The sequence below is a fragment of the Meles meles genome, chromosome 8 (genome assembly GCF_922984935.1).
Source record: "Meles meles chromosome 8, mMelMel3.1 paternal haplotype, whole genome shotgun sequence".
Lineage (NCBI taxonomy): Eukaryota > Metazoa > Chordata > Mammalia > Carnivora > Mustelidae > Meles > Meles meles.
The window spans coordinates 93,055,864-93,067,531 of record NC_060073.1 but is presented as its reverse complement, the minus strand read 5'-3'; the positions used below and the strand labels follow the sequence as shown (position 1 = coordinate 93,067,531).

At 43.7% G+C, this 11,668-nt stretch overlaps 1 protein-coding gene across 2 annotated transcripts in view; it reads left to right on the top strand.

The window, feature by feature from the left end:
• Positions 1-9,674: 9,674 nt before the first annotated feature.
• Positions 9,675-11,668, top strand: part of NTM (neurotrimin) — a 964,245-nt gene continuing 962,251 nt past the window's right edge. Inside the window, exon 1 of one of the 2 annotated variants that reach the window (XM_046017351.1) lies at positions 9,675-10,084. In XM_046017351.1, the coding sequence (XP_045873307.1) occupies positions 10,003-10,084 (82 nt within the window). In that variant the 5' untranslated portion in view covers positions 9,675-10,002. The remainder of the gene's footprint in view (positions 10,085-11,668) is intronic. The other variant, XM_046017356.1, reaches the window with a different exon arrangement.

Here is an 11,668-nt window from a genome sequence, read left to right as displayed (position 1 = left end):
ATGTTCCGGGGCTCTGTTTATTTCACAGCGCCGCCCAAATCCAGCTGACAGAGTTCAGCAAGTTTTTCGATAGTATTAAGATAGTATGAGGCCAAATGATGAGGAAATACATAAATCTTTCTTCAGATCAGACTTCTCCTCATAAAGTCTCCAAATTAGATTACGTAGATGGGGATAAATGGTCAAGGCAATACAGTAACACTTGATTGTCAAATAGGCTGAGTCATCAATTCCAATGTAGGGAAGTGGGGCTGTCCCTACCCCTAGAATGCTCCCACCTAAGTTCAACCTTGATTCCCACCATTATACTATGGTCTGTTCAGCTGCCTGGTGGATAGTGGGCAACCAAGAAGAGGATGTCAGGGCCTGTGTATGTGCCAGAGTTCTCGTGTGTTTGACCTGCTAAAAGCCCAGGCCTGCTGTCCCACAGTCTGCCCAGATAGACTAGGACAAGCAAAGCATGGGACACTGTCCAAGTCCAGAAGGCTGGGGACTGGATCAGGGAAGGGGGATCTCCTCTGAGGGAGTGATTTGATTTACTACTCATTCTGCCAAATTAAGCACCAGAAACACCAATTCTTAGTGTTTTCACTTTCTTGCTCAGAATCATCAGCAATTATGCTTTTCTAATTCAGTAAAAACCTTTTAAATATTAAGACCCTCAATTTTTGCCCAGACTACATGTACTCTCAGTTTTCTTGAACACACAGCCTTAAATTCACCCAGGTTGGATCACCTTCATTCCCTCCAACCCTTCACTGAGCCATTCACTTTAGTTTGAATAACACCCACCTTCTCTTATTTAAAGTTGACCAAGGCAGACATCTTTCTTATAGATCTAACTGACCACATGAAGCTGTCCTGATCTTTCTGCTGTGAGTCTATTTCACTTAGAGTAAAGGCAAGTATAGGGGAAGAGCAATGTCTTGGGTGTTCTGAAGGCTTGGCCAAATACTACCTGGACAACTGTGACAAGTCAGTTTACTTCTCTACTTGCAAATTAGGGGTAATGGTATTCACCCTCTAACTTGTATGAACCTAAGTAGAAGGTACATGCAAAATGTTACCACAGTCCATGGCATCTTAGGTGTTCATTAAATGGTGGTTCACTCTCTGCACCCCAGCATTTAGAAGGAGGGGAGATTTGGTCCATTTTGACTCCATCTATGACCTTATTTTTATCCCAATTTAATAATAACACTGACTATTCGTTTTATAAAATATAGGGCCTCAGACACTGATATCTCTACCCAAGATGTCATACAAAACCAGGTATTTGCCATATCAGGGAAAGCAATGTCAGAAAGAGAAGGAAGCAAAGGCATTTTGTATTCAACCACCCTCCACATGGACCGTCTCAGTCTGGACCCTTTCAGTTCCAAGTGACAGAAACTCAATTCAAAATAACAAGCAAATAGGGGAACCGGGAAGTCTGAGGATGTATGTTTGTCTTCAGGCATGACTCATCCTACTTTCAATAATGCCCTTTCCTCTTGTTTTCTGCTTTGTTTTTTGTTGACTTCATTTCCTTGAAGACTTTTCCCACCCATTAGGAAAGATATCCTCCTAATAACGATGCCTCTTCCTAAAAATTGCCTAGAAAACTCACCGGGAAGAAACCAATTGGCCAGGCCAGGGTCATTTGTCCATTCCCAGACCAAAAGCCATAATGAAACCACACAGAACTGATTCCCTGATGGACAAGAGGAAGGAAAGTGTGCCAGCCATCCAAAGACATTGCTTGAGTTCTGGTCCAAGATGGTGAGGTGCGAAGATCCTGATCCCACAATCTCACCAAATATACACCTATTTTTAGGGCAATTCCTCCTGAGGAAGAGCTGAAAGGTGCCTGAACAGCTTCTACATAAAAACAGTAGGGAGAACACATAGAAAATGGCAAGGGAGATAAAGACACAGTAAGGAAGGGAGTCCCAATACTTACACTGTGAACTGCACTGGGAGGTATAGTACTGAGGGACAGGAGCAGATTCTCTGTCCTGGAGCATGGGGGAAAAAAGCTGCAGTTTAAAAGAGCAACTATAATTTAAAATATTCAGCTTTAGATTCCACCAAATTGTGGGGGAGCTGCTGGAACTCTTTTGGGGTCCACAGTTTGTACTCCCTTCACTGTGATAACACCAGTAGGAGCAGGGTCTCAGCACCATCACCACCTCAGTGAGCCCTGCCTTGGCTCCAGGGTTCTGGGGAACAGAAAAAACACAGAACCAAAAAACTTCAGTTTAAAAAGTCAACTAAGATATGAAGGAACTAGCCCTAGAATCCTGCCAAAGGCAGGTGAGCTGCTAGAACTCTCTCTGGGTTGAAGTGGCTGGCAAGTGCCATGGTTTACATTGCCCCCCCCCCCTTTGAGAGAGTGGATGGGAGCATGTTCAAGGTGTCCTAGCTGGCCCACTGCCACAGTGAGCCCCAGTTCCCTAACCCACATCAGCCCAAGCTATCCCACCAAGGAGTCCCCAGGGTGGTATACACTGGGACATACCTGGTCAACATTCCCTATGGCTCCAGCTACAATGCCAAGTTGACACAGGTACAAAAGAACCTCATAACACTCTAGGCCCTATTTTGGCTTCAGATGGCTTGCTAGAGCATCCCCAGCACAGAGTACTCCAGAACATCCTAGCTCATACAACTTCGGGTTCAGCAACCCTTTGAAGATGCCCTCTGTGTGGTGTGCTCCAAGATCTCCCAGCTTACATTCTACCTTCAACTCCAGCCACCTGGCCAGGGTACCCTGCACTGAACACTCAGGGACATCCTGGCCTGTGCCCACTTTAGTGACAGTCCTGCTATGGTGCTCCCTGTGCTGAGCACCTTGAGACTCCCCGGCCTGAGCCCCATCTAAGTTTAAGCCACCCTATCAGGGCACTTTCTGTGCAGAGAGCCCCAGGACCTCTTTCCTTGTATTCACTTCACCTTCATCTATCCCACCCCGGCTCACTCTGAGCAGAGAGCCCAGAGATTGCCTTGGCCCACTTTAGCTTTAGCTACCCTGTCAGGGTGCTCTCTGCACAAAGAGCTCCAGGAACACTCCCAGCCATGCCTACTTCAGTTCTGGTCATCCTGGAGTGCCCTGGAATCACCAGTCTGTGCCAGATACAGCTCAACATTCAGCCCAAATCACCAAGCCCACACAGTCTATACAGAGGATTACAGTGCATGAGACCATTTCTTTAAGTATAGAAGTAGCTGCTTCACCCAATTCAAAGAAACAAATGCAGAAAGACAGAGAGAAAGAAGCACAGAACTATTTGAAGAAATAATAGCTGAAAGCTTCCCTCACCTGGGGGAGGAAACTGACACCAGGCTCAGGAAGTAGAGAGAGCCCCAATTAATATGAACCCAAAGAGGTCTACATGAAAGTACATAATAATTCAAATGTTAAAATTTAAAGGCAAAGAGAGACTCTTAGAAGTAGTGAGAGAGAAGCAAAAAATTACAAGAGAAACCCCGTAACACTACCGGCTGAATTTTCGGCAGAAACTCTGCAGGCAGGAAGACAGAGGCATGATATATTCAAGAGCTGATTGAAAAAAAAACCTGCATATGAGAACACTCTAGCCAGCAAGACTGTCATTTAGAACTAAGAGAGATAAAGTGTTTTCTAAACAAAAGTGAAAGGAGTTCATCATCACTAAGCCAGTTTAAAAAAAAAAAAAACCTGTTAAAAGGACATCTTTGGGTGGAAAAGAAAAGGCCGTAATTAGAAGTAAAGAAATTATGAATAAGAAGTTGTAAAATATGGGACACCTGGGTGGCTCAGTCGGTTGAGCCACTACCTTTGGCTCAGGTCATGATCCCAGGGTCCTGGGATGGAGTCCCGCATCAAGCTCCTTGCTCAGCAGGGAGCCTGCTTCTCTCTCTGCCTCTGCCTGCCCTTCTGCCTGCTTCTGTGCACGCTCTCTCTCTCTCTGACAAATAAATAAATAAATAAAATCCTTTAAAAAAAGTTGTAAAATATAACAACCTATACATAAACCTTGGGCTGCGGGAGTAAAATAAAAGTTCTTCTAGAAAAAAGTAAAACAAAAAGAAAAGATTAACGAATGGTAAATTTCTTAAGAAAAGAAAATAGTGAATTTATACAAACTTATTTAGAAAATGAGAAAAGAAAATCAACTTCAGGAAAAGTAAAGCAAACAAATTATAGAGTACTTAGCAACCTAAAGGAAGAGGTTAGGAAAAGCAAGTAAGAATGGAGCAAGTTAGAATAGACATAAAAAGAGAGTTATGTTGGAAATTAAATAATTCTAAGAATACCACTTGATTTTTTAACATAGGTAAGAATAATTATTAGCAGCATGTGTATGTGTACAAATGAGATGAAACAGGTAAGTATGCACTAATCAAGAAAGGATTATATACAGAGAAAATTAAACTATATTGGAACAAAAAAATAAAAAGAAAGACAAGAGCTCCTCAGTCTCCTACAGATTCCAGGGAAAACTTATTGGTAATATGCATCCTGGAGGCAGTGGTTCTTTCTGTGAAGTTCTTACTGACTGTGACCCAGCACCCTGATCTGTTTTTTAAGCAAGCTGCTTACAAAGACATGGGAGCCAACGTGTGTGTTAGACGTTACAGCAGGGCTTTCAGTGTTCCACTGGATTAATGCACATCAACTCTGTGAAGCAGATATTACTATTTCCACTTTAAGGAAAAGATTGGAGGAGATGAGATGAGAAAATTGAAGATCATGGAATTGAAGCTGATAAGTGGAATTAGACTCAAATCCAGGTCTTCTGATCTTAAGTGTTAAATTCTGTTATACCACTATGCCATATTGCTTCTTTTTGAGATGATGACGATGATAATTCAGAGAAATCAAGGCCAGATGACTGTGCCTGTAATTCCAGTTAGAAAACACTGAAATTTGTAGGAACGCAGATTCAAGTTTCCGTGCCCTTAATCTCTGTGCTGTGAAGAGTTAGGCTTTCATTTTTAGTATCAGCTTAGGCAATTATCAATAAATTAGGAAATCTCCTGATAGCCATCAAATTCTCAACATTGACTCCACATAATTCCAACATTTGTACCCTAGACAGATTCCATTCACATCAGAAATGACCATATAAAACGAGAGCCGCATTCAAGATGGCTTTTCAGGGATAGCGCCTTGGAAAGGTAGAAGGCTGCCTTCTTCCAGCCCAGCTTTCTCCCTCCCTGAAGTGACACCCAAAGTCAGAGCTGGACCATCCTCAACCCCAGGTGTGTGGAGGGCAGGCCAGCTCCCTCCCTCCCCTGGGGGCAGGGCTCTTCCCAGCAGAGGAGTGTGTGAGATCACCCACCACACTGAGCCTCAGCTGAGGCAGGCCACAGCGGGCAGACAGCAGAACGGAGCAGAGTCTTTTGTTAAGTCCTGAACATTATTTCAGTGCTGCTCTTTAGATTTAAGCTCCTGCGGTTCTTTCCATAATAGCCGAGAGAAATAAAAAACACCGCCCCACACCCCCTTCCTCCCTCCTTCCCACACACCATACACACCTACCTCCTCCTCCTCACTGGGGCTTTCTGTCTGCCAGTCCTCTGGGCCTGGAGCACCATGTGTGAACTGTTGTCCATCCCTCCTCCTGGGGCTGGAGGACTGCTGTCAGGGCTCAGATGGCATTTGGCCAGTGGGACAGGCAGGCCCCACAGTGACCTTCCTGGACCTTCTGTCTGGTTCAGTGAGGTGACAGGTGTGCATGGGGACAGTTTGCAGAGAATCAATCCCTATTTGTACTAGCTCACTGCACACTGTGTAGAATCTTAAGCTATCTGATGATGAAAGGTTTATGAAATGCCATTTTGGATGCCCTCTTCTCAGAAGTTAGAGACCTCCTCTGTTTTCCCCTTCCTTATTCCTTATTTCTTATGCCTTTTCCTTATTCCTTATCTACAAACAGAGAAATTATTTCTGTCGTAAAGTTTTATCTTCAAGGAGTGTGAAGGTGGGGGAACACCATTCTGCCTAAACTTTGAGGTCCCCTTCCCAACATTAATTTTGTCTTAAGACCATTTAACCTCCTTTGACCCTGGAACTGGGAAGTAAATGGTGCATAATGTGCATCTAGCTAATCCCAGAAGCAAATTGAGTCCTGCAGACACCTGATTGTAAGTACTTGCACCTCCTAATTCAGAGGAAGGAGCTGTGATTGTTGAGGAAGGAACGGCGATTTCCAAGTATCTTCTTCCAATCAGAGCTTCGGCGATTTCCAAGTATCTTCTTCCAATCAGAGCTTCCGCCAATCAGAGCCTCTTTAGTCATTCCCTCACATCTAGTCACAGAAATCCCAAACACAGCCACAGGCCATCCCAACAGAAATGGGCCAAGTTACCTGCTGTTTGGGTCAGTTACAACAATAGAGATTTCCAGCTCTAGGCCTGAAAGACTCTGAGACTAAAATGGAACAAGGAGAGGAAAAATTCTGACTTTTGATGAGACCCCTTTCATTAAGAGATGGGCCCGGTTGAAAAAAACTCCTCTATGTACAGACCACAATCAGCTTTCCAATCTGTAATTATATCAATGAGCCGTCAAATGACCCTACAGGCCTCGATAGGTGACATCGTGTTAAACCCCAGGACAAGAGAGAGGCGAAGATGGCTTCTCTAAGAAGGGGTTAACTGTGTGCTTTTGTGAAACATGAAGGCCGTTGGGAAATTACTCTATGTGGTAAATTCAAGAACTGAAAGAGATATAGCTCTCTAGATAGTTTAGCATTTAGCAGCACTCAGAGCCCAAATTAGACTTTTGGTTTGGCATTCCCCGAGGATATATTTTGCCTTAGTAAATGCACAAAGTACAATTCTGAAACTATTCCCTGCCTCCCGGAATCATAGTCCACAAGCCCTGGTAGCTCCTCCCAATGGCACATGGAAGACCACATCAGTCTCCTTTGGTTAAAATAGTAAAACAAATGAAAATTAGTTTATGGTTAGGATGTACGGTGATGTTTTCAATGGAATTCAATCACTGTCCCTATTTCAGACCTAGAATTAATAGGACTCAATCAAAGGCCCATAACCCCTAGAGGTCAGAACTGGGATTTGAACCTGACTAGATTCAACACCTGTGCTCTCAGCCAATAGGCCACACTGATGGTGACAGGTGTCGGTTGAGTGTTCCTGTCATGCGCCAGGAATGGTTACATTACCTGTGAGTAGAGATAACTAATTTGGATCAAACATTAGACTATATTTCACTTTTTTTTATCTTTCAAAGATTTATTGCAACACAGTGGGACAATATGGAAGATCTCAGGCAGGTCTCTAGAGCCCCAAATTTATACAATGTATTTCCACCTCTAATTTTTAATTTATAGTTTCCTTTCCCTGCGATATTCTTCTCTCTGCCTTAGATTTAGTCCCTACCTCACTTTTAAGGTGTATCATGACTTTTGCTATCTCCATAGAACTTTTAAAAACTCTCAGAAAATCCCATCACCACTTCTTTGCATTCTGATAAAATTATGTGTACCAACCACTTGTTATTCAATTAACACTAGACTTATAGTTCCTCTATTGATATACGTGTTTCATATAACTTGCAATCTCATAGGCTATTAAAATAGCAAAGACATCATATATAAAAATGTTAGTATCTTGGGTCCATCACAGCTTTGGCATAGGGAGTATTTTGGAGGTTCGTCCAAGAGGTAAATGCTTGGGCTCAAATTTTGGTTCCACTGTGTGCAAACTGTGTGAATGTGAAGGTTTTCTTTGAGCCTCAATGTTCTCATCTGTAAAACGGGGATGCAAACAGGTGAAGACACTTCACAGGTGTGGATTTAATGAGAAGAATGCATGCAAAACATTGAGAATCATCCCTGACACAAAGCGAATGCTCAATAAATATCACCTAGAATTATTCATTTATTATTGTTGTCACACATCCAGATGATAATAAAAATTGGTCAATGTACATTAACCGATTGCCATAGATTTATGGCAGTTTAGCGTGAGGACATTTACAAATGTTAGTGTCTCTACCTCTCCGGGGAGGGACTAAAGACTTATCAATGACCCACTGTCTTTATCATCATTCTGATGAACAGTGGGATGATGGTAAAAGGAAGCCCTCCTTCCTTCTGTACTGCACTGTTCACAGTTGCCACAGCCATTCCAAAGCATTTAATTGCACATGTCACTCTGCTGAGCCCCACACAAAGACTAGGAGAGAGATAAAATTCTTGTCCACCGGGAGCTCACAATATCAAGGACATTTTGATGGACATGTGAATTAGAACATAGTGGCAGGGAAAAAAAAAAAAGCTGTGTTAACATAAAACACCTTTAAAATGGAGAGATCCTAGAAATTATTCCAGTGTTCTAACTTTACAAATGAGAGGCCAAGGATCACAGAGGTAAAATGAGCTACCCACGGTCCTTCGGTTTGTATAAGCAAAGCTCAGCGCTCCTTCCATGCTGTCGCTGGGCTGCACACCTCCCGGGGGCCACCGTTCCTCTTCACACACAATGCAGAGTGAACGCACCACTTAGACTTGCACAGGATGGCAGACCTGTTCCCATTTTGCCTGTATGCTCTTAAATATAAATGGACAAGAAGTACTTTTGTTCTGTGCAGTTCAGGAATATATGCATTACTGTTATTATAGGGGTTACAAGGAAATGTTGTAATTGGCTGTGGAGATTCGGAAGAAATATTTCAAAAATGTATGTCGAGGCATTGTGATGGTATATATTTGTCAAAATCATCTAGCAGAGTTTCTTTGAGGGGTTAAGTGTTCCAGAAGTTTATTCATATCCTGTAACTTCCTTCCCATAAGAAAAAACCAAAAATTCACATTAACCTCCAGGTCCTTTAGAGTTAGAAGTCCCTCTAGAAGTCATTATGCCCATTTGACTACTTCTGTCTGATTTTTTCTTTTTACCCCTCACCAATAAGATGAATGTCTGCAACTCTCTGAAGACATTTTATAACCATATACAAAATCCACACTCCAAAAGTCCTCAGCCTATCTAACTTCAATCTGTCTTGCTGCAGTTTAAGCCACAAGGACTTATATTACTCTTTGTAATGAATGTAGGTTGACTGAGGCACGGAGAATAAACTCATTGCTTGTCCTCTCTTGGAGCAGGTTCTCCTTATTCAGACGGCAGCTCTCCAAAGACCTCAGAAGCCTCGTCCTTTTCCATGGTATTTCATACACATGGATGGCTTTAGGAAATAAATTAAGTGAATGAAAAATAGGAGTAATACAGGTATTCTGAACAGGAGTGACAGTAGAAGAAAATAGAAAGTTATTTATTATTTTCAAAGCAAATAAGTAAGAGGTTGATTGGGAAAAGGTGAAAAGATGAGAGAAGGGAATAAAAAAAATCTGTCATTGAGTGATATTTTCATCAGAGAGGAAAATAGGTACCAACAAATGAAATTTGACTCATCTTTGCAAGTTTCACTGAGCATGAAAGTGTCCCTTTAAAATTTCCCGTAAGCCGTTGCTGGCTATGGGATTTTTCCAGTGCAGAGGGAATCTGAGTTCAGGAGGCCAGGGAATGCCAGAAGGAAAGGGATTTTTTGATGCTTGGGGCTCTGAGACTGTCAGTTTAAAAAATGAAAGTAATATAGAAGGGGCAAAGTGGCATTTATCATCCCATCTCTCCAGGCTCCTGTCTCTTTAATCAGCTAGCCTGATTTGCCCAGTAAATGATTCCTGAGTGAGTGTGTGTGTGTGTGTGTGTGTGTCGGCGCGCGTGTGTTGTAGCTCTGTCAATCCTTGGATTAGAACCAATGATTGCAGCTTGTAGGAGGGCTGTCCAGGGCCAGATTGTACGATGTGTCTCAGTGCCAGAGTATGAGTAGAGATAATTACTGAGAAGTCACACTCTCTCACACCCTCGGCTTTCTTGTTGTGTCCTTCAGCAAAACAGTGGATTTAAATCTCCTTCCAACAGCTTGAGAGCAACGCAATCTGTCAGGAAAGAAAGGAAGAAAAAACCGAACCTGACAAAAAAGAAGAAAAAGAAGAAGAAAAAAAAATCATGAAAACCATTCAGGCAAAAATGCACAATTCTATCTCTTGGGCAATCTTCACGGGGCTGGCTGCTCTGTTTCTCTTTCAAGGTAAGAGCTTGCTATTGATTTGCCTACAGTAGACCCAGGAACCGTACAGTGTGCTTTATATGATTCGCAGGCTCCCTGAGTCGGCTGTGCTGCACGGTTTGCAGGTGGAGGAGAGAGCGTTTAAACAGCATGGCTGGGACTTCATTCTCCCTACCAGGCTGTGAGAATATTGATTTGATTCTGGCTGCTACCGGAATGGGGGAATGTATATGCATAAGTAAAATGTGTCTGGCGCTCCTGTTAGGTGCGTGGCTATGTACTGGTCTCCCCGGCTTTATGTACATTCTTGCACACATACATAACAGAGCACACATATAAGCAGGGGAAAATTACAGAGTCAGAGGGCAGCGGGGTTGCTAATGTTGCTTATGCTACTGGGAAGAAATTACAAGAGGAAACTTTAAATATCGGCCAGTAAACTTGCAAAGCTTCTAAAAGGAGCAACTGAAAAATGCAGGCTAGGAAGAATCAGATAACTGTGCATCGTGTAAGATTCTGGTCAGAGACCCAGCTTGAAGGGATGAATCAATTTGCGGCAGCGGGGGACAACTGTATTAGTTTTTAATGGGTTTGGGGGTGTGTTTTTGGTGAGGGCGGCAGGTTTCGGGGAGGACAACAAGCTGATAAAAGGCAATGGGAACACTCAGGGGGATCTGAAATTCAGGAAAGATTTTCCAAGTTGAAGAGAGAGAGGCAAGAAGAGTCGAATGCTAATTTTGTTTGTTTTTTGGGGTGGGGGAGCCAAGGACTGGGGCGGCCATGGAGGGTGGGCTTGGTCTCTGGCCCAAGGCACCCTTTGATGTTGGTTGTGCTGTGTTGGGTACATTTGGAATCTGCTTCAACCTTGAGTGCATTTGCTGCACCGTGCAGCCCCACGCTCTGTCCTAGCTCTGACGTTCCAGCCGCGGTATCATCTGCTCACCTGCTTGCTCAAACCCACTAGTCCCCCGGAGGGTCTGACTTGCCTTTTTCATGTTAACGGTGCTTAAACTCATAGAGATTGAGACGGGCAGAGAAACTTTCCCCAGGTGGTCCAGCAGAGCTCACAGACAGGATCCCATGCGGAAGCTCAGTTCTGTGCCTTGTATTCCCAGAGGAAAGTTCAGTCTCACAGGGCGAAAAGGATGGGGAATTCCACCCATCTCGTTCTCTTCTACCGCAGTATGGAGTTCTCAGGGTCTTGTCTGTCCCCACCTCTGGTCCTGCTGACCCCCCTCTGAGGGTAGGTTTTGGGGGCTGCCTCTGTCCCTTTGACATCGGCTGCAGTGGCTACCATACAGACCCACACGACGTGGGCAGAGGACCAGGCTGGGAAGAGTCAAATGCGCGTGTACCCTCAGCTGAGGCTTAAGGAGGAAGGCAAGGAATGCTGGAGGGATGGGAGTCCAATGACAAGGAAGTTCACAGTGGTGGATTTTGCAAGGATATCCTTGATGTCGTCTGCTGCACTCAGCCTCAGAGAGACACTGGCCTCAGTATCTCTCTCCTCTGCTATGGGACCATTGGTGCGTGTAAGAGTAAAGGAGCCAACTTGGAGGCATCCTTGACTGACTCCTCTTACGTAATATGGAGCAGCAATGGTGC